Source organism: Athene noctua, chromosome 1 (genome assembly GCF_965140245.1).
Source record: "Athene noctua chromosome 1, bAthNoc1.hap1.1, whole genome shotgun sequence".
NCBI classification, from domain to species: domain Eukaryota; kingdom Metazoa; phylum Chordata; class Aves; order Strigiformes; family Strigidae; genus Athene; species Athene noctua.
In genome coordinates, this window is record NC_134037.1 from 161,453,163 (window position 1) to 161,480,318 (window position 27,156).

The 27,156-nt window shown below is 41.7% G+C and overlaps 1 protein-coding gene across 17 annotated transcripts in view; it reads right to left on the reverse strand.

The window, feature by feature from the left end:
• Nucleotides 1–201: 201 nt before the first annotated feature.
• The window catches only part of TIAM1 (TIAM Rac1 associated GEF 1), a 189,340-nt gene continuing 162,385 nt past the window's right edge, over nucleotides 202–27,156 (reverse strand). For 13 of the 17 annotated variants that reach the window (XM_074902654.1, XM_074902626.1, XM_074902643.1 and 10 more), the window contains 13 exons: nucleotides 24,547–24,653; nucleotides 16,197–16,376; nucleotides 15,690–15,758; nucleotides 15,241–15,366; nucleotides 13,497–13,605; nucleotides 11,229–11,408; nucleotides 10,983–11,101; nucleotides 9,114–9,222; nucleotides 7,502–7,560; nucleotides 6,463–6,565; nucleotides 5,630–5,717; nucleotides 4,594–4,766; nucleotides 202–2,621 (listed from right to left, as the gene is read on the reverse strand). In XM_074902654.1, the coding sequence (XP_074758755.1) occupies nucleotides 2,137–2,621; nucleotides 4,594–4,766; nucleotides 5,630–5,717; nucleotides 6,463–6,565; nucleotides 7,502–7,560; nucleotides 9,114–9,222; nucleotides 10,983–11,101; nucleotides 11,229–11,408; nucleotides 13,497–13,605; nucleotides 15,241–15,366; nucleotides 15,690–15,758; nucleotides 16,197–16,376; nucleotides 24,547–24,653 (1,907 nt within the window). In that variant the 3' untranslated portion in view covers nucleotides 202–2,136. Of the gene's footprint in view, nucleotides 2,622–4,593; nucleotides 4,767–5,629; nucleotides 5,718–6,462; nucleotides 6,566–7,501; nucleotides 7,561–9,113; nucleotides 9,223–10,982; nucleotides 11,102–11,228; nucleotides 11,409–13,496; nucleotides 13,606–15,240; nucleotides 15,367–15,689; nucleotides 15,759–16,196; nucleotides 16,377–19,856; nucleotides 20,303–24,546; nucleotides 24,654–27,156 lie in introns of those variants that run through there. The other 4 variants (XM_074902693.1, XM_074902713.1, XM_074902732.1 and 1 more) reach the window with 3 other exon arrangements.

Below are 27,156 nucleotides of genomic sequence, written 5' to 3' on the forward strand. Positions count from 1 at the left end.
TGAACCCATTCAGCTCACATGATACTGGGTGCACACATAAGGGTGGAAACATTACTATTAAGGAGACTCCTTACAGATCGTTAAAGCCAGGAGAGTGATCCCAACAGCTTAATCTACTGTAGGACTTCCTTGCTTGCCTCTATTGAGAGAGGCACCTGTCTTGGAGCACACACATACACATACCACACTCTTGTATTTTTTTCCAGTATTTTATTTCTGACAGGCATTTACAACGTTCCATTCATAGAACTAAAAACATAAAAATAGACCTTCTTTCAGCTTATAAAAGAAATATATAAGAACCTTTGACATAGACATGTCATGACATTATGTACAAGAACAACGGTACCTTCCCAGTACCAGCCTTCCAGTATTTCAGCGCTGACTGTATTCCGCTGGGTACAGCACAGGACAGCTAAAACCTCTGCTTCTCTAATACGCTGGGACACAACTGACAGGTAGATGATATAAAACAATGATGTGATAATACAAAGGGTATAGAAACCTTTCTAAAGCTTTTACGAAAAGAAATCAGAAGATAGCAAAAAGTTAATAGAGAAAGCTTTCATAAGATCAAGTATAGTGCACCAGAAACCAGAAAAGGGGAGCGGGCAAGGGAAGAATGCTATCTGGGACACAAAGACAATGATGGAATTTTGGGGGGAATAATTTTTGTTATGTTTTAAAATATAGTCAGAGTGGATTTTATAAAATATAATCCTAAAGCTATTATAAAATTTCAGGTTTTCAAAGTACCTACTAATGTGTCAAACATCAATAGATACCAACAACAAAAAAAAAAAAGAAAATTTCATATAATCTTCCTTTTTTCCTACAGGTGAAACTGCAATGGGAAAAGCTATAGAAATCTTAAAAAAAAGTGCTATTTTGTGTTTCGCATTTGGAAGTCTACTTAAAAACCACAAGATTTTAGTCACATTTTACCCTGTTTTAGATGTTTAAATAAAAGATTTTAAATGTTAAAGAGGTTTGCTTGTGTAGAACTTGTTCATACTCTATTGCAGTGGAAAAGCTTTTATAAAGGAATTAAAATACACTAGTTTCACCCACAGTAGGAGAGTGGATGAGGTCAGTTTTTTGGCCATGAATTCCCTGTCCCCTAAGCCCAAACTCTGCCAGAGAGAGTGGACTAAACAGATCTGTGATGTTGCTACACTGGCTACAGCGAGGCTACACCATGGATCAGTTTGGTCCACTACAATTCAGCCATGAAATTTTACTTTATTCTTTTTATTATCTAACTAAACTCCAGTCTCAAACATATACAATAATCCTTTTCCTGAAGTTATACCTAAATAAGCGTTTCCAGTTCATATTTTAATATAAAACCACCATTCCTAACCCTCTGCAAAAAGCTAGCCTCGTATCCTAGACGTGGAGCTACGCTAATGCTGTAAAACTCTCATCCTTTGTGCCCCTGCATCTCAGGTAAAATACAAAAAAATATTTCTTCAAGTGTTAAATTTGGATCTCTTTTAAAAGAGTTTGGCATCTTTATAACATTATGTAAAACTAGAGCTTCCAACATTGACATTAAGTTAGACCAGTCACAGACCAAGAGGACTTAACACAACATAAATCCCAAACCTTTCCTCACACATTCCTAAAATACATGTATATTCTCTTACATTTAAAGAGGGAAAAGTAATAAGAATGCTGCAACTGTACACGTTAAAAAGGCAGTTTCCTCATTAAGGAGATGAACCTACGACTGACAATTTACGGCTATAAAACCCTCTGTTCGTTGTGCTATTGTTTAAGCTAGTTCGCTGTACGTAGGTTAAGACATCCAGAGTAATTTGTTTTCCAGTGAAGATATTCTCCCCGTACTTAATTTCAGCCCCTGATTATTTTAGAATAAATAACATAGTGTGAAAGCCCTTGGTAATGTAAGACAGGACCTTAATAAGCTTATTCCATTCCAGGTTTTGAGCGTTTTACAGTTGCCTAAAGTGTGGCCGCATGGCTTCAGACCAATTCAGCTGCCGAAATGGTGTGTGCAAGTGTGCAATCTATCGGGATCAGCTCTCCGCGGTGTGCGGGGGCAAGAGGGAGAGGGAGGGATGGAGGGTGGGACAGGGAGACCTACACATCCAGGCGGGGAAGGGGACTGGTTTAGAGCTCTGTGTTCAGTTTCCTGCTGGGGACAAAGTCTTCACGCCTAACCCAGATGACCTCCTCGCTGTGGCCCTCCACGTCGCCGTTGATGCCGGATAAGGCCGTCTGCTTCTTGAGCTGGGTCATCCTGGAGGCGTGCGTGTCCATGGCTGGGCGCGGGTGGTCCCCCCGGCACGGCTGGCTGCTCGTGATGGAGGCCGCCTGCAGCCGCTCCCGAAGGTCTCGGTCAGCCACAGCACCTCTCATGGCCTCGCAGTACTCATCGTCATCGCTGAGGATGTCCGTTTCCTTGATGTCCTCCTGCTCCTCATACTGAGCAAGGTCAAACTGTTCCTCTACCCAGCGATCAGTGTCCCCACTGTGCGTGGGCTGCTGGGGCTCTTTTTCAGGGCTGCTCGTGTAGACGGCATCTGAGTCAATGGTAAACCTGTTTCGGGCCAGCCGCCGCCTCCTCCTCCCAAGAGACTTGCTTGGGGCTGACACTGCGCACACACAAAGATAAAACCCCACAGGCTTTTTACACACAGTACAACTCTCTTTAAAAAGTTAGTCTTCCAGGGGCCCTTTATTTAACACCGCTAGGCACAAAAGCAGGCAGACTCCCACGAATGACCTAGTCATTCAGGATCCTCCCTGCAGGCAAGTCACACTTCACTCAGCTCCTCAGCACAGGTTTCTCTCCAGCTGAAAAAGGAGTTTCTGCTACTCAGATCCACAGTTGGGATAATGGCCCACAATTACTGTTCCTCCTAAGCGGTAGGCAGCCAGCCAGCCAGCACAAAGTCTGTCTGTTCAGCTCAGCTTCTCACACGCAGTGCCCTGCTGTCAGCACACCATGAAAACCCAACTAGTTTTATGCCTTGGTATGGGGAATTGCTTTGTCTCAGGTAAGAAGCAACACTATAGGTTTCCAAGTAGCTACCTCAGTGCTGAAGATGCTGCAATTGCCGTGTTACTTATGGGGAAGTAAGTTTCCTGTCCAGGCTCTCCTACTCCCTTCCCCGCTCCCTCCCTACTGGGGGAAAAAGAAAAAAAGAAAACCCCAAATCCAGAAAAAATTTCAGAAGTTCCTTACTCAGCATCAGCTGGTCTACTAGCTTTTGCAACTGGCCCAATTAGCAAATTCACATCTTCTGTGTTGGAACATCTTCATAAGAGGCTTGTGAGGCAAAGCAGGGACGAATCCTGCAGCTGAAGGACCTGCAGGCATTCCAGCGCTTTACGTGCACACACACGTAGCTCCATGGCAAGCAGGTGAACTCCGAGGTTATAGTTTGTCCCCCTCCACTAAACAGCAATTTAGCACTTCAGTATGTATTTACTAAACTCTAGCTTGGGGGCGGGGTCATATTTTAATATCCCTGAGCCTCAAAACATGCGTTAAGTACAACAGCTCAGCAGTTGCAAATTTTAACTGTAGCAAGAGGTCTGTACTCTAAGAGGAGATTTTAATCTCTGCAGAATTCATCATGCAAATGCACTAAGGAGTCAAACTGAAAAAAGTTTGGCATCTGCAGTAGATTATCCCCACAGGCTGACTGAAGCAGCACTGTGGTAAAACAGTTGCATTTTGGCCCGCCTTTGACTCTTCTTTCTTACGATTCTAAGTGTCTCTGAGGCAGATGGCTAGCAACACCCCGAGTGAGAAGCCATGCTGCGAATGTTATTGGTCTGGCCTGCCCATTACAGAAGAGGAACAGAAAGCCTGGTTGTCTACATTGCTGGATCTAATGAGCAGAAAAAAACAAAACAAAACAAAAAAACAGACCAGAACAAAACACGCAGCGGTGCCGTGTACTTTTCAGTTGGAAGCAAGCATATCTTCCCTCCATCCTCTAGTGTTCTGAAAATGAAAACCTGCTTTTCCCTGGGATTTTCTCATTGCTTTTGCCTGAAGTCAACTGAAAAGGAAAATTCATGGCTTAGGACAGGCCGTTACAAAAATAATAGTATCAAGTGCGTGCTTCTCAAAGTGTGAGAAGCCGCAGCACACGTCCTTTAGCAATAGAGCTGAAAAGGCTAAAATGGAGGACATACAAAGCTATCTCTTCAAACCACTCACTCGGGGGAGCTGATTTTTCTTGTGCATTTTAGTTTAAAAGTGCTAGGGTTAGCGCAAAATTCTGTACATGCTTTTGAGAAATATGCAGCAGGCTTCTGCTTTGTTCAGCTGAAACCCATTTCCAGATTAAAGTGCACAGCCAATCAGTATTAACAGGAATCCCATTTCTTCCTTCCATGCCAGAAGGACTGTTCTAAAGCTGAGCCTTGAGTGCAAAGCAAGGTAAATAAAGGCAATTTAAGGCTCTCAACGAGGTGAAGCATAGAAAACCAGCAGGTTTTACATACACAGGAGAGAATGCTAATCCTAATATACAAGTAACATACACCACCACATGTCCTACAATGGTGCTGGGGTTACTGGGATCTTGAAAGTCTGTAGCCCTACAGTACCTGCCCTGTTCATGGCTGGCCTTGCACCTTTTAGAGCACACAATCTTTTTCCACCAAAAGGAACATATTGCTGGGATGAGGGCAAACTTTCAGTTTTAAGAAGCTGTCTTCTGTGTTTATCCCGCAGAATCGAGTGCACTGCCTTCAGAAAGTCCTTCCTGTGTTCTGGTGAACTGAAAAATAGACGAGAATACAAAAGGCAGCGTTATCTCCTGGAAACTGCTCAAACCTTGCTGTAAACGAGATAAATAATGACCAGTTCTGTAATTTAAGGCAGTACAAACTGACTGGCATGCACTTCCCCCAGAGAAGACTCAATTTAATACAGTATTTTCAAAGCAAAGGTGAATCAATAATCATTGCAATGCACATCCAAGGAAACAAATACACAGTTCATTAACAAAACATTTAGCTGTCTTGAGGCTTCCTTTCCCTCCAATACCAACCCTGCACTTCTCTTTGTCCGATAAACATCAAGTTGACCTATGCTGGCTAATTAAATCTCAGGTTTGTCCCCTGTAAACACACACCAAGCAGAAGTCCTGCAACTCTCTACTACCTAGTAGTAGGAATTGGCTTGGTATCAGCTCTGTTAGACCCTGGTGAACTTGTGTACCAAGTTCTTATTTGAACTCTAAAACACATCAAAGCAACGACCACGACAAAGATGGACAAGTTTTACTTAAAGAAAGAGCAGTGCCCTAAGAGCAGAGATTGGAACTTCATGGCATGAATGTACCAGCTGAACAAGACACATGAGCAGCTACCTAACATAAAGATACATCCAGCTAAACTCGAGCATTGGAAATTTGTGAAACGACAACTGTAATAACGATACTCCCATAAAGATGCAAAGCTGATCAAATATATACCTTTATTTTAATAAATTTTACAAAATTCTGCCTGCCAGAAGTAAGGTTTTTAACACCTTCTCTCCCCTTCCCCTACTGGCTGTTCCCAGACTGCCTTAAAGGAAAGGCACAGGCAAGCTGAGAACCAGAAATATAACTGCCATTGAAAATATGGAAACACTTACCTACAGCAAAGGTGAAACGTTCTTTCTGGCCTGCCTTCAGACTCAGATTTAACATGGACAATCTCACATACAGAATTGGTCTCTGCATCTAAAGCCAAAAGCAAGCAGCACTTCATACAACAGTTTCTCATGTTTAACCCCAATTAAAGTATTTATTCTGTAATCCTGAAAAAATGGTTTAAGACCATCCAGGATGACAGATAATGCATTGCAAATAATATTAACTCATGGCTGAAAGACAGCAGTGGGCAAGTGACCAATGAAACAACAGACACTTAAACTCACCAAAATCTAGTAGTATTTTATATGCACTCACTCAGTCCCGTAAAAATATGAAACCTCCCCCTCATCTTTTCAGGTATTTCACAGAATACTGTCATATTTTACAGCTACCTCCTATGTTCTTTCCACTTTCATTTATGCATTACAAAAGGAGAAAATTGTTTAAAATTTTGGATTTTTTAATATAATAAGCTTTACATGAAGCTATCAATGACAAGAACAAAAATTCACTAGCTCTGTTGTCTCACAGCTGCAAGATTTCCTTCTAGTCTCCGGAAGAGTAACAGAGCAAACCAGAGTCAACATCTTTGTCCTGTTTTTCCAGAACCCTGACTGGTTTCAGAGAAATAATGACAAGCTGGAGATACACACACAACTGGAGCTTCTGCCCCTTTGTTTCTCTCCAGGGCTATTACGGATGTTGAGGTTGTGGGTTCCTTGCTCAGGCTCTAGAAACCGCATACACATGTACTAAGGACAAACACTGGTCAGTGAATGCCCCCAGGATGAACATTAAGAACCCTGCCAAATTCATGCAGTGGGAACATTACCTGCACTTGCCAATGCTCGAACCTGCAGTGCTTCTAAAGGTATCATGTGGCGAAAGCGGAACGGATCCCAGTCTTCATAAATTGAAGCTCTATGTGATCCTCCCTGGAAGAATTTCAAAATACCGTTAGGAAACGAGACACCTTGGCATAGTCAGACACAGAAGTCTCCTCTGCTTTGCACGGAGAATGTCCAGCTAGAGACTTGTTGCAATTCCTGTTCTCATTACAACATCTTAGTAACCAGCATCACTGATGTGACTATGAAGGTTTTGCTAAATTCTAGGCAAAAGCAGCCATTAGACCAATCAACTACTATCAATGCCTTCAAAAGTCATTTGAGACCGATGCTGCATTCTCTCCTCCAAGTGCACATACACTCAGAAACATGCCTAAGTTTTGCCTTAGTCACTCCAAAGTTATTCAGATAACCACACGAGCATTTCAAATCACACTATGGTTTATGTCAGGTGGGAATAAAAAAGTTTCCTCTAATACTGTAAACTGTGTTCCCTACTGTAGCAAGGCATATGTTTACTATCAAACTTAGCTTTAACTTTTAATCCTAAACTCCAGTAGGATCCCCTGATACATACTGTAGGCAGACCTAATTTAGCTAAGAGCAGTCAGCACTTGCTCAGTGGCATGCAACAGCCAGAACTGAAGTGAGGACATTGTGTTTCATTAGGAAAGCTGACAGACATCAGCTCTTGTATTTGATTCACATAACACTAACTGATCAGAGAGACATTCAAGGCAACACCTCATTTCATGAAACTCCACTCCACAGCATGGAAGGGATGTGGCAGGCCACAGGAACAACTAGTCCAGCAAATAGCAAAGGATAAACTAAACGAATGCTTGCAGAGTGCTGCGCCAAACAGCAGGCCACTTGGCATTACTCAAAACCTCCGTTGCGTGGTGGAGAACAAGAATCATGTATGCAAAAGTACACTCTAGCACCACAGCTTTATGGAAAGCAAATCTTGATTGCAGCACCACAAATGCACACAGCATCACCAAAATAGCCCATGCAACTTACAAGTTTCTTCTTCTGTTTGGAACCATCCTTGTATACAAGGACCACAGCAGTTTTGAACACTAGAGGAGAAAGTCAGAAACAAAAGCCATGGAGTCAGTAAGGTTAGGAACAGGTCTCCTCTATGCCCAAGCACATAGACCTTTCAACTCCTCAGACACCTCTCACTTGAGACAGGGAGGGAAAGCAGGACTAAACCTACCAGCCCTCTTGCATATTCTTCCCAAAAAACCAAAGCTGAACCACTTTTAGCACACAAAACCAGGTTACTTCAAATTCACTCAAAACTAAAGAGTGTAAGTTACCAGTTGCTGGAACAACTATTCAAGTAGCAACAGTCCTATACAAAAATTTAGAGAACTTTAATCCCCCTGGCTAAGTTCACCTCAGACAAATAAGCAGCACCCAGCTACACAGACAGTTAAGAAGATGAGTCTGCACTTGGACAGACTGTGAACACCTCCCAGGTGGGACACTGGTCTATGCTGAATTAAAAAGTGAGCAGCACTGGCAGGCAGAGGTGTAATTCGATTCCTCTTTTGCCACAGAGCATCCACATGGAGCTGGAAATTGCCTTTCAAGACTCCAGTTTTCCTTATGATCTCTTTCTTCAGGCCTCAAACACACCCTTTGTTTTAGGATTGAATTGCAAGAACATTTAATTTTGGACATTTTATGAAACCAATTTAAAGCTTTTTGGAGTAATTAAGAGTTGCTACACATTCCTAGCAGCTTTCATGGGGCCCCTTGGCTTCAGGGTATGACCAGGTGCTTTCCCCACTTACAGGAAAGCAGTCAATTTTTATATGCTCTTCCAGAGCAAAGCTGAAAGAGTCTTCATTCGTTATTTGTTTGGTATAAAACAAAAATAAAAATCATTGTCTTCCTAATCACCATTGCTTTCTAGAAACAAGGAAAAAGGACGCTGTGTGTAAAGAAATTTAGGAACAAATAAAGAAAACCTAGCACACTTTGCATTACTTGATATAATTCTGTATTAGAATACAGAAAAGTAAAAGAGACACGATTAGCCAATATAAGCGATCATGTACCTTTCCAAGGGACCACACTCCAATGCAGTGGAAAGACCTTGAGATCTATGCCAACAGCAGTTTCAATTTCTAGTTTGGCCACCCAAGATAGACTACTCCAAGGAGACACACCACTCCAAAGCAACTCACTGGGAGTTCTGGCTTAGCTTTTAAGCACTTCTTAAAGCTTAGATATACAAGTTCTTTCTGGCAAAAGGCACAGAGAAAAAAGGCAAAGCCTCTGCAAGCCCCCAACCCATTCTACAGGATGTGAAGTAGAGCTACTTGGCATCAGACAGGCTACCGAACTATATCTTTTCAAAGAGAAATACCTTTCTATATAGCTCTCAATTCATACCCTTGGATATGGGTTTAAGAAACTCTTGCACTATTACAGCAGTCACCTCCAAATTCTTCACCAGTTTTAGATCAACACAGAACAGACCACTGCAGTAAAGAGATGATGGTTTTAAGTTCCAGCCAACCTTGCAGAAGGCAGTACTCAGCTGCCTTCAGACAAACATCTGCTAAGACACAGTTGACAGTCTTTTAGGCATCTGAAACAAAATTACTAGGATACAAACCAAATGCTGCCAGCTCAGGTTCCTTCTTCCATTTCCCTAGTGAAGCGGGTGGATTCAGCCATATCACTGTGTTATGCAAGAGCAAGTCCCCCATCGAAAGGTCTGCAACCTGCCAACACAAATACACGCATAAGGACACAATGTATGATCAGTTCAAGAAAGCTTACTTGAATTTCCATTCAAGAAAACTTATTTGAAGTTTATTCCTAAACAAACAAAAAAAGCCCCACAAGCTAGCTTTTGGAGTATTTAATCTGATGACTTAAAGCATGTGCAGACAGACTGTAACAGTTAGCAATAGATGCATGTAAATCCTTAATTGGTGAGCATGAATTAGAAGTCAAACTCAGAGTCAAGCTCTCATAATTTGGTGTGAAGTCAGGGAAAAAAAGATGCCGTCTTCCTTGCTTTTTTTCTCCTTTGTCCATTTTTCTTCCTACCAGTTTCTTTCTATTTTGTTTGAACATTTAAGCACAGCCCCCATCACACACACATGGTTTGGGGTAAAGTTTAGAGACCTCATCATGTGAAGCGGTCAAACCACTTCCTCCCCACAGTTGCTGTGGCTCTTGATTTTGCCCAAAGGCTCATCTGTGGAAACCACATTTCTGGAAATGGGCTAATAAAGGAGTTCATAACAACTGTTGGGAGATGCCTACTAATACTGCAGCAACCTTATCTTTCACTTTGATTTACAGTCTTCCAGAGTGACAAATTAAGGGCTATCCCCATCTAGGGGCCTTGTTATCCCATTCCTCCACCCTCCTCATAGTGAAGTCTGACTTTTGCCAAAGGATGCCACAGATACCATCAGCACAAGTTGAAGTCTCCCCCATAACAAAAGCAACACTAAGATAGGTGTTTAGTCTCCTCTCCAAGATTAACACCAAACCACAATTGCTCTCTCAACAAACATCCTGACACGCTCCCTCCACCACTGATTGCCAGCAGCTACCCTAGTCTCTGCCCTCTCTACCCACCATCTGATCCTCCCTCCCCGCTGCTGCTATCCAGCTCTCACACCCAAAGCTTCCTCAACACTACTCAGTCCCAGACCTCTCTGGCTTGTAGCTCAATGCCTCTTACATTTGTTCTTCATTCTGGCCGTTGGCAAAACCCCATCACCATTACTCATACAGTCATGCCTCTCTCTAGCCTTCACCCACATCACTTCTCCCATCAGCCCTTTAGCGTGTCTCCACCTCTTCCTTGAGCCTCCCTGACCTTACTTCATTGCCCTCTCACTCCCCACCACTCTCCTTCACTGCACTGCTGGGTTGCAGACCTATGAGTCCAGGTCTCAATCTGAAACTTCAAGACATCTGCCATGAGTTTTTGAGATGGTCAGCCAGGACTGAGCCACACTGGATCTTCAAGTGTTTGCCTGAGCCATATGAGACATCTACACCAAAGCCCAAGGTGCTCTCACATTATCAAGCCCACTAACACTTTCTAATAGAGAAACAGCAGTTTCTCACACACCACACCTCACACTTTTAGCTCTTTAAACGGATTAAAGATCTTAGTGCAGACTTGCCTCAGCATGCCAGTCCACTCAGACTGGTGGAGCAAGATTAAGAGGAGAGCCAAGACATGGACATCAAAATAGTGAACTGCAGGCTGGGATGTGATTTTGACCCAACCACAAACTGAAGGTGAATTAACCCACTACTTCTTTACATTGGTTCCAGTCAGTGAACCATACATGGAAAAGCCATTCTCGAATTGTATTGGGATTTACCCGTTTGCGCCAGGACCCACTTAAATGACGTGGTACAAATGACAAGGTAAATATTTGATACAATTTAACATTCATGCTACAGGCACCAAAATAACAGCCTTTTTCTCTTAAATTTGATCATCTGTTACCTCTTTTTTCTCCCCTGTTTGTTCTGCTATGAGCTGGTCAAACACTGCCCCATATTCTTCATGGATTTTCTGCATTTCATTAATGTGGCTGGCAACTTTGTTCATTGTTTTTATGGCCACTAGAAGAAAGACAAAGAGATAGGGGAAGAGACAAAAGGTATTCTTAAGCCTCTGAGAGGAAGTGGGAGGCAGAGCGTTCCAGATCAGAGATTAAACAGGGAAGAGCAATGTAAGGTAGCTCCTTACCATCAAGATGATAATGTTCTTCACTGTCTACATCAGTCAGAGCAAAGAGCTCCTTCAGCAGGAGAGGGTATTTCAGTATCCGCTGGATGGGTTTGATGAGGTAAGACTCCAGCGTGGAGGAGTGCTGTCGTCGGGGATTCTGAGCATCCAGAAATGCCTTGAAAGCAGTGTCTGTCTTGGCTGGAAGAGTAAAATGAAGTGATTGGATAAATCAAAAATTGTAACACCTGCCATGATAAAGTGACTTTTCCAGCTTTAAATTCATTTATCCAGAGACATTTTGCAAAGAAGTGCAGATTTATCAGGTCTACAGTATTAGATATATGCACCTCAGGTTTTGAGTTACTGACACTTTGCCACAGATATGCTCTTTATGATTTAACAACAGGCACCCACATACTGTACCAATACATGCAGTTTTTAATCTCACTACCCACACGATTTCTGGCCTTGCAACTATTTTAGAACAGCATAAATTGTTTTCATTATCCACTTCCTTTAAGAAAAGGCTCAAATTGGGTATCTGTAAGTCTAGTCTCATACACCTTTATAATGTTGGCAAGTCTGGTTATTGTTACCTCATTAGACCTTAAAATACAATACTAAACACCACCAACAAAAATCAAGAGCTAGTAAGGAGGAAGGGCACAGTAAATTATGATAGCACACCATATTCAGGAAGCATAGACAGACTGGACACCTGATTGCTACCATCTTTTCCACCTGACTGCTACTGAATTTATAAAAATACCGATTTCTCTGTTGCTCCTTCTACTAGAACTTACATTTTTAAAGGGAGGGAAACACAGAGAAGGTGGCATTTTTAGACATACAAGTTATTCAGTGCAGTAACAACTCTACACAATTGCTTTTATTAGAGCCATATCCTCTGCCGAGGTTGTGTGGGTTTTTTGCAAGCAGTCACCTGACTTCAACAAAGCAACTTCAGTTTCAAATCCAAAAGCCACCTGCACCTCAGCTGAGGACACCAAATTACACTTGAAATACACTCCCAGGCTTTTAAAGAGATTTATCACTGCAATAAAACTTTAAGTTCTGTTTGTGTGCTAATTCAAGCACAACCATTTCTCATTTATAAATACAGTCAGCAATGAAAAAGTAAACCAAAACAACCAGATCTACCTAGTCTACAGTTTTAACATTAAGGACTAACAGAATAATGCTGAAAGAAAGCATGGATGTGACTAGAAACAAATCATTTATTCTTGTGTTCCACAGAGCTACCAAGTATTCTTTGCAGCATAGTAAATAAGAGTTTACAAGTAGAAATGAAAAAAACCGTGCACAGGAAGAAAACCCCAAAACCTTTGATCGTCAGGCATCCAGATGTTCTTTGAAAAGTAAGAGCTCCTCCCTTAATGGCATTGCTCCTAAACTGGAAGCATTTGTTTATTTAACGTCTTGGCCAAACATTGATTGCATGAAGCACTGCTAACTCTAAGAGATTAACATGTTCGCAGGGGAAAAAACATCACTCCGAGGGAAGAAGACCCATGAGCATTTAGAAGCCAGACCACAGTTCATTTATCTCCATCTCAGCAAGCCAACTTCTACTAGGAATTCATACATGGAAGCTTCTCAGGCAAATTGGAATGAAGGTGAGAGGAAGAATAGAGGAGACAGCATGGTGAAGTTAAAATTAGACAGCTTCCAGAAATCTTTCTCTCAGGCTGATTCTCTTCTAGTGGCTGTCACGAGTTCAACCACATTGGCTGGAGCTTCAGTGGGATTGCCACTAGTGAGGATTCACAGCACAAACTCTAGGAGGATCCAGAGGTCATTACAAGGGTCACCACTCCCGGTTCCAAAGTACACAGTGATCCATTAGCGCACGTCACATTGCCCATTTATGAAATCTTTCCACTCCCCACATGACTGAAAAGAAACTGAACATGTCAGGGGAGAATAAATTAAGCGTCGGGGGAAAAACTACATGTGAGGTGAATGACCTCTTGTAATGAGCTACTCAAGTATCATTACATCAATGGTGGTCCAAGAACACCCATGGCACAGAGCTCTCTGCAAGCCACTCAGGCCAGATGGTCTTACTTCCCTACTGTAAAGGCTCCTGGAGAGCAACCAGGCATGTCTGTGCCCTCGTTCCTCTGCCACAACTCCCCTGATGATTTGGGGTTTAGTGGCCACCTCTCATCATCTACAAGGACCACCTGTGCCATCCCAAACCCACATGTCACCACAACATCTCTCCGCATGCTCAGGTCTGTTCATCCAGCACATGCCTCTTACCTTTCACCAGTACTTTGGGGACTTTTGTGTGGCTGGCACAGAAGGCACTGTACAGCTTGAACCGGTCAGCATAGTAAAGAAAGGATCCACCCAAGGAAAACAACACTTTCTAGAATTTAAAAAAGAAAAAAATAGCATTAGGAAAAAAACACATGAAAGTCAGTTTTCCTCTTCTGCCAGGTCACCTGAAGTTTCCATCTAGCTTTTGGTTGACAGGATACTGCATTTTTAGAGTGTCCTCACATAATCTAGCAAGAAACAGGCCTAGCCTTGGTGTCTGGATTCAGGCTATGTGATTAAGATCATTAGCCAAGTTCCAGTTAGGATGACCTGGAGACACCACTGACTACAGAGGGAACTAAGTTCACAGCTCCAGAATTATATTTAAATGCCTGAGCTTAAAACCTTATTGATCTAAGTAACAACCAGAGGCCACACAGAGGACTGGATGTATCTGACTTGGCAATGGATCAAGACACCAAGGAGCTGAAAGCAAGGATATTATCCCTCTGCATAAACACACCAAAGTCTTCACTCACTTGAAAATGAGTTTGTGTTAACGGCCAAGCGCAATATTTCCCTAAGATGTCTATACCGCAGTCAAGCATTTGCTCCACTACCCACTTAGGAACAAGACAACACGGTGTGGGGGGGTGAGACAACACATAGGCAGCTTGCCTACAGTCAGCAGAGAGAAGCAAACTGCAGAACTGAAACCACGAAGCCCTGAAGTCCCATTTGGTACACTGCTTTCAGACTATGCCCATAGGACAGAACTGAAAGTGAAGTTGGTGCACTTGTTATAGAAAGAGGTAGAAGCAGCAGCATTCAGAAGACAAGAGCTCTCTCCAAAGGGAGGCTTCTTTCACACTCCTCTCAGAGCACAGTGGTCACACTCCACTAAAAGAAGTGTGTCTGTGCTCTCCACTAAGGGAACATTTCCTACAAAACAAAAGCTGTGTTCTAGTTACGCAAGGGTAGTGTTCATGACTGATGCTTATTTTAAACAAGCACCTGATGGCAAAGCCACACATGCACAAAAAGACAAATTCTTTCAGTAGTTCTTCCAGGACTTTATGGTAGCTGAAGAGTAATCCCAGTGGAATTATTATTATTCATCAAGACATCCTGTCCTCTACCAAGGTGAGTGCTCAAAGCAAGAGTAACATTCCCCAAAGACAAAACGCTGTATTAGCTATTTGCCATATATCCAGTGCATGGCTGCATTAGAAATAAAACAAAACTTGTTTCCACATTTTCCTATTTTTTAAAAATGCAGTTTATATATCTTTAGTTTACATTTCTACCTTTGGTGCACATCTGATGGTAGTTGGAAGTATTTGCTATATAGTTCCGCTAACGCATCAAAAGCCCAAACAGGGAATTCAATTTACAGTTCTGATCTGTAGACCTAGTGGGCTTCTGAATATCAGACTTGTCAGAACAAAGATCGTATGTAACTTTCCATTTCCAGCTTTTCCTGACAGCCTGAGACAAGAAATCTGGCAGAACAACAAAAATAGCATCTAAAAGCACATGACATTACAGATTTCTAGTGCTCTATATGGCTAAATGTAGCATAAACTATAACTGTAACAGGATGTTTTTCAAACAGCTCCAGCATTAGCTAAAAATTAATCTCAAACGTAAGCAGATGTAGGTTTTTACATGAATGGTGGCAGCAGTCAAGACAAATAGGTGAAGAGTATTAAACGACTACTCAGAATATAAACAATGAGATTACCTTAAATTGTTCAACTTTTTCAAGCTTTTCCAGGTCTGGAACCAGCCTTACTCCATCTTCAAGAGTTTTCAAGAACTCTACCTGGAATGCTACCATTTCAGTCAGATTCCCAAAGAGAACATCCAGCTAATAAGAGGAAAAAAAGCAAAATGCTGAAAATATCAATTTGCAGCTAAATTTTCCAGAACTTCAGTATTTCTCAATTTGCAGCACATTTTCCAGAACTTCAGTATTTCTCAGTCTAATTGTATAATCAGTGTGATGTCAGAAAAAAAACCCCTACAGACTATTATTGAGGAGTACCTTTATGCTCCACTCAATTAATTATTTTAAAAGAAATGCAATTCAGAATTTCTCCATAGCCCTTGCTTTGGTCAAGCTGAGGGATGGGCGGAGGGGAGAGGTGTGTGTAAGCTATCTAGCAAAAAGATAAGCAACAGTTAACATACCTCATCTGGTGTGAGGAACGTTTCTTTTTGTAGAGGCTTCAGGTATCTCTCCATTAGACAATTTAAGTCCTAAAAATTCAGAAAAAGATTCCCGTGTTGGTTTCTTGAACTCCCTCTGAATATTTTGAGGTGGCAAAGATCACTGTTTACCTGGTCTGTGAATTTTTCCCCTTCACGCGTAACACAAAATAGTCACATTTCACAGAATTTAAGTTAGTAAAAGGAAACACTTGCACAGTTTTACTTACAAAATCAATACCAGATCTCATTAAGCAGTGCTCATCTGCACATCAGCTAAGCAATTTCAAAGTGATAGCATAAGAATTTGGAAAGCCTACTTATTTCAGAGGTTTAAGTTACTCTTTTAGGGACAGATTTTAGTAGAATTTAATGTAAGCTAACTAAGAGATACATGCAGGAAACAAAAGTATTAGAGAAAAACTAAGAAGATTTTCCAGAAAGTAGAGAAACATTAGCAGACTAAAACAACACAGTGAGACCCCTTACTTTGACATAGGTGCGTTCTGTCTCGAGAAGTTCACAGATAACTTTTCGCAGTTTATCTGCATCTGTGAGTTGTCTCATGGTGGCCAGCTGGGGTCCTGTAAATTCCTGAGGATGAGCACTTGAATCAGAAGGGTTCATTTCATGCAGACTGCGACAGAAAGCAGCGACCTGCTCTGTACTCTTTAAAAAGAAGGAAGAGGAAAGACCAGCAGTAATATTTTAAGTAAGAGCTATAGGAATGATGGAACTGAGAAGCCTTTGAAGTTAAGCAACTGCAGTTTGGGGGCTTTTTAACAGGCACCGAAGTCCAGAAGTGCACACATCATTTTCTATATCTGTCTAGCCTATCTCTCAGTGACTGGGAAAAGGGGGAGGAGAAAAATTTCCATAATTCAAGTTAATTGAAGTGCAAGTGAAGTGATGTTCAAAAACATTCCTGTTTTCAGATAAGCATGAGCTTTAATTGAAATAGGCTCATCCAGCCCTTAAGACTGAAAAACAAACAAACAAACAAAAAGGCCCAAGAATAGGAACCAAAAATGACTGTGCAAACAAAACACATGCACCAGCCCTCTGCCAGTTCCCTAAACTAGTTTGCAAGAGTCCTGTGAATAGCTGTATCAACACAGCCAAGGAGACAACACAGAGACAGAAACCTTCTAAGCTGTTTTCTGGGGAAGCAGAGCCATCTGGGTAACCAAAGCCTCTCAAGGCTTCAAACACAAGCTCATTGGAAAAGTAACTGTGTATATGTTCCGTGTTGGGAAATATGCATTGCAGGGTGCATTTCTTCCCCGTAAGTCAGGTTTTTCAAAGTTGCTACATCTAGCTGGTTTCTTTAATGTTTAATCAGCTGTCTATATATAAAGACAGTTATCCTTTCTTCACCTCTTCATGTTAGATCATCTTCTCGCATCTTTTGTTACACTGAAAAGTTTGGAGCACGTATAGTCTCTGGTGTCAGTGACGACAGCCCCTGGCTTCTAGGGTTGCCAAAGCAGTGGCTGTGGCCCGTCTCCGTCCCTCCCAGAGACCTGGAGGGGGCATGGGAGGGAAAAGAGCTGCTGCACTTGATCACACCTCTCTAACCTTCTGTGTCTAATCCTGCCATGGTATCTTAATCCAGATATAGTGACTTCCCAGCTTGCCTCTATGGCCCTCCAGTTCATACTAAAACAACTGACTGAAAATTAGCTTGTTCAAGCAGAGAATATGCCAACAGAAGAGAAAAAAAAAAAAAAAAAAACAACAACAACAAAAAAAAAAGACAGAAAAGCACATCACCACCTTAAAGTTTAGAGACAGAGCTCTGCCCCCTGGGAGATCACTTTACTCCCACCAGCTGGTAGCAACAACATCATCCAGAGCCTGCACTACCCCACACCTTTGTGATTACCCAGTGCTGAAACATCCCCGCATTTTATAAGCTGCGCAGTCTGCTCTCACACATAGCTATTTTCCCCCTCTCAGTGTAGCTACAATGCCATGAAGCCCAAAAGGAGCATTAACCATACTAGTGGCAACTAAGGGATTTCCTGCCATAATACAGTTGCTTTCCTTAGAGGTATCTTACAGCTGTAAATGCTCACCTGAGTGTACCACTGCAAGGCATTTTAGTAAAGATGCCTATTATACAAAGGATAATTTTCTTCAGGACACAACTGTAAAGAACAAACTAATTGTAACTGACTGTCTATACAAAAATGCCTCTTGAACACAGTTTATTACATTAAAAAAATATTCATCTTTGGTATCTGAGGTTTAACTTAGATGAGTAAGAAAGAGAAATGTTATGAGAGCAGAAGGAAGCATTTAGTTGAACCAGTCCATTTCCAACTAACTCAGCTTCTGGTAGTGGCATGTGTCACTGAGAGTTAAGATATATTAGTCCAAATAATTCCTTTCATTTCTCAGCAAGGTTCCGCCTCTACTCACCATACTCTTAAGTATAAAGCATATCCAAATTTCAAGCTTAAGTTCACATTAGATTTCAACAGGTGAGATGTTGATCTGAACAGCCCCAAATCCACAAAGTGCAGTAGGTGAAAACCTGGCTTCAGCGCACATAAAAACCCTGCCCAAGTTACTGCTCTGCTGGAAAGAGACAAAGAACCAAAGTAATATAAGTTGATCTGAGCCTGCTGAGACCCAGGGTATGCAGGGTTTTGGTCAGAAATATTTAGCCTTGTTAAGACTATTTTGTGAAAGAATATTTGAGGAAGACAATATCCAGTGGCATTTTGTTTGAAGCGCCAAATGTATGAAGAAAAAGTTATCATGTATGAAACACAGGATGGAATCAAACTCCAAAAATAATCCAAGTGTTTCAAGCAGTAGATGCTCACATGCACAGACAGCTCACCACCCTGTGCATGCACTTGCAGTAAGTTGCAGGAAAAGATGGGTTACCCAAAAAGAGAGAGTGAAAATCCACTTATACCATGAAACACCAGCTAAACACTAACAAGTAGCTGAAAACTGGATAACTGTCATACAGGCACACAGTCTGCCCCAGAAGGAATAGTTACATCCATATGCCAAAAAGGAAGTGTAGAAGACTTAAAAGCCTTATCTCCACTTGTGCACACTTAATAAACCACTCACTGACTTCAGCCATGCCCAGTTCCAGCCAACAGCAACTGAGCTCTGCCTTGCCACTGCCACGCCTCACATTTTTTTACCCATTTTCCGAGTATCACTTACCTAATACTCTTTGGACAGACAAAAAGTCTCAAGCACAATAATGTTCACAAACCTATTCTGTTGTTTGTTCATTGAACAAACTGACATTTCATTCCTGAACATAATCCTGTCTACTTTATATTTACTTTAAAAAAATACATTCCTAGACAGAAAGCAGGTGCATATTGCACCCAGGGAGGTTCAGAACACAACTACTTTCAGCAAAAAACAGTATTAACAAAAGCCTCTCTGTCCTCATTTTCCTAGTGAAAGTAGATAGAGTAGGGAAGGTCTAGAACAGAAACAGATCCTTTTACCCCCCCAGTACCAGCTCTGTTTGCCAGCTGTGACAATGAGAGCACTGCACCAGGATTTCTCCAGGACAATGACGGCATCACACTTCAGGCACAATTCTGCGAGCAATCCCACCTAGCAACCTTAAAATGAGATGGAGGGTTGTCACAATTGGGCTGTAAAGCAAAGTTTACTTTGCAAGTACATTAACCCCTCCTCTGCAGGGGGCTCAGCAGTGGAGCTAGGCTCGCATCCTTCCCATGCAGGAGGAGCAAGTCCTTAAACTCATCAAGCATGTTGATGCTGTCCACAGTGGGGAGTTTTGGCTGCCTGCCCTGTAATTTTGAAAGCGGAGTGCCATTTCCTGTTGTGCTGACCGTATAAAGACATATGGGTGCCTGGGCATCAGGCAGATTGCCCCCTTGAATGGCACGCAGCATCTCTGTTCCGCCACGGACCGCAAACTCTACACAGCATTGATCTTCCAAACAAAACTCAGGCAAATTGCACCCTTTCATGAATTGCCAAGACTGCTAACGACATTGCACAGTAACACAAAGCCTCTACAGGGTATATACGTTACAGCTCAGCCTCGAATTTATAACCTGAAAATTAAAACAGCATGAAAATTCATTTAACTGCTAATTACTTAGACTAGTCGCATTGCACAGTAGATCTGCTCACCAAATACAGCATACGGTACAGAGAGTCGCCAGCTCTCCCAGCGCTTTCGTCCTTGAGTTTACGGTTAACTCTCCAAAGAGCCGACATCACTGGAAAGACAATATTGCCAGAGCTGTCCCTCATCTAGGAGGAAAATCCCAGTTCTCCATATATTCAGCTGATCCAAAAGGCTTTCCCGCTCCAGACAGATACTCTGTGCTGCTTACTAGGCACGTAACACAGAAGACGGCTGCATTTTAATAAGGGCAGGCAGCGAGCATATTTCTCTGAGCAAAGCCTTTCCGCATGTGTCATTTGCCGCTGGCCTCATTCGCTCACCACATCAGCTGGAATTAAGAGCCAGCTACCAGACAAAGATGAGAACTCAACGCTGCTTTTCACAGACTTGTTAAGAGAAAAACTTCAGCAGAGAGCCTGAAATGCAGCAAAGCAGAGGTGAAAGCAGCCCAGGAATATAAATGCCTTTTGCCTGTGGCTGAGCACAAGCCGATTGGCTATGAACAGCACTGCCAGAGAATATTAAACATCTGAAGGGACAGAGGCACAGAATTAAAAGAACTTAAAAAAGCCAGTTACGCTACTGGAAAACCTACCCCTCAAATCCCTGTTTTAATCCCTTCACATCTATTGCAACACGTTGAAGGTTTTGAGACTTAATTCTGGTCTTGAATAATGCTGCAGACAGAAGACGACCTATTTTCTCTGAAAAAATACCTCTAAATGGTATAAGCATGTACACACACAGCCCATTACAGCATGCTCCCCCAAGCACAAGTGCTGCAAGGTAATGACTTTCCATTTCAAGAGGCAGATGTCTTTAATTAGAAATGGGGAGAAATGAGTGTCCTGCAGTATTTTAACCGATGACAGTTTTGAAAACACATCCCCAGTTAAGTTCAAAGAACCATTACAGGATAAAATACACACAAAGACTGATCTTGAGATGCAACGCAACACCCATTTTAGCCTTTGGTAACCTACAATGTTAAGAACACACGCAGATACTCCATTTTCAGGGTACCTCTTTTGAATGTCAATTTATTCTACAATATTTAAAAGGCCAAAACAGTCAGGTCATCACAGAGGCACGTAACCATTTAAGAAATTACTCTGGTATGAAATGTTCCTGATATTCTGTTGGAAACTGACAGAGGGACATCATCTAGATTTCATAATCAGCCTGAAACTTGAATTCACATGCTAGATGAAAACAAGCCTGAAGAGGTGGCAGAGAACAGGATTTCCTTTCCCCCACTCTTCTCCCTCCCAGCCCTCTCCGCCTCTTGGCTCCCACAGTAAACAGAGAGAAAAAGGAAAGGCAGGAGCCCACCCCAGAGCAGAAACAACTGGGAGCACAACACAGGCCACTGCTAGTGGCATGGCTTAAAGGAAAAGAGTTGCACCCAGAAAGCATACCTGCTTGCTACTGTTAACATAGATTTCAACCCAAGAGATACTATACCTAAGAAGACTGGGTGGCACAGGGAAGGCATCATGAAATTAGATAAGGAGCGAGTCCAGAGAACAAGAGCTATCCCACACCACTGCACAGCTGACGTCTCGACCCACCTTGGAAACATTTTTCTAGTATTTTACCAGAATAGTTCTACAGACATCTCATTTTTGCTTATTATTATAATGATTCCTTTGACAATAGTGATGGAGAAGTAAATTCTACATCATCAGGTCTTTAAGACATACAGAAGATAGGATTTTCAGAAAAGGAAGGAATCCTCAGAGCTAATGGTGTACCCTCCAAATCCTTCACCAACAGCTTGGAGGCTTTTGCAGATTAAGAAACAAATGCACCACTACTAAGGAAACACACACCCACGTGCACACATGCTGGGGGAAGGGAAAGAGACAGCTGGGAGAGAGGAAAAGGAAAAGGGAAGACTCATTCAAGTATGTCCTGTGTTATACATCCACCCATCACCTACATGAGAAAGTTACAGGTATGTCAGAAGGGACCCGAGCCCAGCTTTTGGCAGGATTTCACACAGCTTACCTTCATTAAAAGCCTACCCAACCTGTGCTACAAGAGCGGATGAAGGAGAGCTGCGGCACTGCGTTCCTCTCCTTTTCCCATGAATTATTAACTCTCCCCTAGGATCGCTTTGCTGGCTGGAGAGCTAGGAAGTTTCTTCGGAGGAGCTGAGAGCTCTCCTCTGCAGCGCTCTCTGGGCATCAGCAGACCGCCAGCACCACTGCACAGAGCTGTGGTGTTTGCAGGACTAAGCCCTGCCTCAGGATCGTGCTATCACAAGGCAAAAGACAACCCAAATGCTATTTTTGGATCTTCAGCTGCTAATCCTGCATCTGCAATGAAAGAAGGGGAACTCTGCATTTAGCTAGGAGGCTCCAGTGTAGTTAAAATGGATTTCCTCTGCTGCCCAGTAGTGAATGGCTAAGAGTGCTCCTGCCCTGCTTCTGCCAAGAAGTGCAGAAAATAAAGAAAGTCTTCCCTGAACTCCAGCACCGGAGGATGACTGGAATCTGTGGCAGTAACGTCGATATAGGGGAACATGCCCCTCCTGGTGGTACGAGGGCGGAGTGTTTCAATTCCCATGTACAAAAATAACCCGTATAAAACAGTGCTGAGGACATCGGCTTAATCTTCTTCGCCATAATCCTAGGAGCATGGAAAGGTGTGGCAGTGCATGCTCAGGAAAACACCTTTGCTTTTTTCCTCACCATACCAGCCGGGTGGTGACTTTCTGTGAAAAAACATGTTGCAGACTCCTTAGTCCCCACACAGATCAGCTTTCTGAAGCACACAGAAAAGCAATGGGATTATGAAAACCCTCCCATTGACTGAGCTTTTTTAATTCCCCTCTACCATATACTGGAATTCTCTATAGACATTGCAGAATAACTGGGGGGTTTCTGTAGCTTTCATTAGAGAGGAACCACAAAGAAAGCCCCTCTTAGTACAGAGCTCTTCTATGTGAATAGGGACAGCAGCATTCATGAGTTTGCCAAACTGAGTATGTTGTATATATACTATTTGTACACGTCCTCCTTTTTTTATGGAAGACCCTTTTTTTACGGAAGACCAGTTCAAGCAGTTTATCCCAAAACAAACAGAATGTGAAGCAAAATGCCTCACTCCCCTCTATATCACACAAACAAAACAAGACCTATTTCTGAATTTTAAAAGAAAACATGTACTGATGTCGACATTTCATTTACAGAAAAACAGATATTCTCCTTGTTGGAAACCGAGGCTTGTTAAGGGTTATGAGTTACTCTTCCAATATACAAATATTAAGCATCAGAGCTGCTAATGCACATTTCTCAGTTTAACTGTATCTGCTGAGCCACAGGGCTAATCGTGTAATCCTTATGCCTTGCTTCAGGCAATTACAGCTCTGAAGATCCAGGAGGCAAGATGCAAAATGGAACCCCACAGCCTGTCACATAGTTCAGAAATAGAAAGCTACGGAAAACACAGCAAGAACATTTATTCCCCAAGCAGCTATGTGTTATGCTCCGTGCTCTTCCACAGCTCCAACGTTTAACAGAAATTACTCTTTTCAGAGCATATGAAAGTCCCACATATTTACAGTTAAAAACCCCAAAGTATCAACAAACACTTCCACTCACTAAAGAATAATTTCTTTGTACTTACAAGAAAAGGTTCCATAATAAAACCTGGAAACAAACTGTACCACTAATCACCTTCTCTGCATGCAAGCTCTGCATATGTTCCATGCACAGGAATGTTTTCTCTTATCTGACTTCCACTGTCTGGCTATCAAAGACAAAACTACAGGCTAGCATGACATAAGAGATCAGGAAACAAGAGGCCAAGGTCTTTTCCTTCCTTTCAATACAATGACATGTAAATAGCACAGGGACCAAGTCAGAACTCACTATAACACATTTGAGTTGAAACAAGAGCTGACAAAAACCACACCTGTACACAAGCACAAACTGAGTGAGATCTGATTTACACTAGATAATTAATTCTGTAGAAAATTAGCTGTAAACTTTCACCATCACCTATGCAATAAATACCTAAAAGCAATTGGTGTCTTTAAAATTATCTCACTTGATTCTGCCTTAAAAGCCACTAATCATCACACCTAATGTGTAAAGAAAGCTTCTTAGCACCAGAGTAAGTACAAACTACCAACCACTGAAAAACCCATCCCTTAATAGATGGCAATTAGCAATCCATTTGCACAACCTCTTAGCTATAATTGGAGAGTTTTGCTTCAATTTCAGGTAGATTGGCTATAATTAGTTTGCATTTTAAAACTAGCATGTGTGCTATGCTATTGATTTGATAAAATACTGTTTAACTTACATTCCTTAGGATGTAATGCCTAGAAATCAAGAAAGAATAAGAAATAGCAATAATCCACCTGATTTTGGCTTAGCTGACCTGCTCTGGTGAAGGAGGTGATAAACCAGCCCATTTAAAAACTATAGGGGAATATTATCACAAGATACTGAAGATGTGAACCAACCCAGAAAAAGGGCACAAGTCTTGCTTAAGAGGTAGTGATATGCCATAATCAAAACTGTAATTTGTTACATTCAATATAATCTTAAACACCTTAAAAGTAAGATTAACGTTTTCCCAAGAAAGATGCTTTAATGGCATGCAGCTGTGAAGCCAGCACATCAGCTGTGACTATATTGTGCTTTTGCTCCTTGTCATGTGAAAATGAAACTTTCTCACCTTGCTCATCTTATCGGCCTCATCAGATGACTCCAAGTCTTGCACTTCTGCCTCCTCTGGAGCTGTCTCAACAGAGCTGTCCGGGTCGCCACAAAGCGAGTGCCCTGCTGAAATCAAGATGTGCATGAGAACCCAACCATAATTTCCAAATATCCACAAAGCTCGGCAGAACAGACAAAGAATTCCCATGGAGGGCCAGGCCTCATCTTGCACACAAGCACATGCCAACAAGATGTTATGCCAGAGACACTCTATGACCTCAAAGAACTACCTCGGTTTACAGCAGTGGCCAGGTTTAACTACAGGTGTAAAAATAAACAGGTTATGGCCAGACCTGTTTACTATTCCAGCTATGTAGTTGGAAACTATGAAAGCCAATTCAAAGATAAGGCTGAAACGCCACAGTGAAATCCTTATGTTTAGTATTAGTTTCTTGGCTGGCAAGCAATTGCCTACCTTTATACTTCAGTGGCTTCAAATGGAAACTGCAGTATGTGAACAGGCACACCGTGCCAAGAAGTCAGCCCTTCCTCTGAGTTAAGTGGAATGTGATGATTTTAAATTGCTTGCAGTTTTGGCCTAACACACCCACTACTGAGTTTCTATGTTGATTTTTAAGGAAACAAACACAGTTTCACTCGTTTTTAGAAGTCTATTACATTAACTGAAAACTACATTTCATTTCCATCAGTATGTGGCAACAACTATGCACCCCTCTTCTGGAGACTATGTTGTTGATACAGCTAATAACTCCTTTGCCACTTCTTGTAAGTAAATGATGAATTACCTCCAAATGACAAAAGGAAGAAGATAACTAATCCCAGCCTGAGAGCTCTGTGCTCAAATAACTTTTCAGTGGATCTCATTCTCTGACTCAAATAGCTGTAAGAAGCAGTATTACTACACCTTAGCCAGTCTTCATATAAAAACAGTTTTCATATACATTCAACTACTAGCTATGGCAAATTATAACGACCAGTGATGGACTGAACTCTGCCAGGAACCTCCTGCATGCCTCAACTGACCTTCAAGCCAACATAAAGAGATACTTTACAGCAGCTGAGTCCAGACACTAAATAAGTTTACCTTTCCGCTCTCCTCCCCTCAACCTCATAAGGAAGACATTTTCTGTGGTGCCACTTCTGGCTGAATGGGGAAGGATGGTTTCTGAGTATGGCTCCCTGCCTGCATCCTGCCACACAAATAGGACAATGAATGTCCCACCAGAGATTATAGCTTTTATTCCATTACGTTCATTCTTCAAGTAATGCAGAAAAGCCTAATCAAAGTTCACTGGATGCAGCAACACAGAAAATCCCTGCTTTTTAAAACCCAAGACTGAACAGACTATATTAATATAATTTTGGGTTGTACTGTTAACATGTAGCATTTAAACATTTTGGTAGAAAACTGACACATTTCTGCAGCAGAATTTAATTATTTTTTTTTTCAAACCAGTGGGTTTTGTTTTTGTTTGCTAGCCCTACAAATAGAAGCAGCTCAACAGCACACTATCATGTTGTCAGCAGCCAATGGTGCAGCAGCCACCCCCTCCTATTCACTACTAGGTTGAAACACAGACTTTTTACAAAGATTAACAGTGCTTTAGCACATCAGATGCACCACCGTTTCTATGTTAGTCCCATGCTGACTCTCACATTACTTGCTATTTTTCAATTAGACATTTCAGTTTAAGTAAGTCATGTATATTTGTCTATAAGGAGCATTTGCTGTCAGTAAAAAAGCCACAGTGATGGCAACACACATCTGTTATAGATTTCAGTTAAACATTGTGCGGTTTGGCCAAAAAGGCTGTAATAGTGTGGATGGTCCTTTTAATTCAGATAAAATGGCAAGCTGCATTAAAATCAAGAGATTTTGAAAAAAACAAACCATGATTACACACATCTAGTATGTTTGTTTATATTTATACCAAAATATATTTAATGATACAGAAATGATACTGTCAAAGAAATATGTTTCCTAAATGATTAAGAAAAATTCTGCTGCTCCTTCACTGCAGTTGAAAAGCCACTGCTCTTCTTTCAAGGAGTTTTATGTTAACGCACAAGTTGGTTTGCAAACATGTCTTAGGTGAGGTTCTCTACATTAATACTGGATTCCTCAGTACCCAACTGTCAGCTGCTGTTCTTGCAGGCTCTCAGCCACCATTACCAAAAACAACTTGAATGACTATACAAGGTTTCCACTTTGTTGAGTATGGAAATAATTTGGAAAAATTGGAATTCAGAAATCCAGAAAAAAAATCAGAACATATTCTGCATATTGGGATGGAGATAAACTGCACATCAAATGCAACTAAAAGGACATAAAGGATAGTTCATAGTTGAGCTTCCGGAAGACATGCCTCTCTTCTGAAAAGACAGGGTTTACCTTTTAAGAAGATGTGCCTGTACAGGTTGTTTGTCACACAAATCTATCTGAAAAAGTGTTTTCTTCTGTGAGACGTTAGGTTTTATGAGCCTTGTCCAGATTTTATCAACTTGGACTATCAGCTTTCTGGTCTATCTATAATAATGTGTGAGAAAATTCTTAAAACCCTTAAGCTATTTATTAAAAAATAAGAGAAAAATGTGCTATGTGTCATAA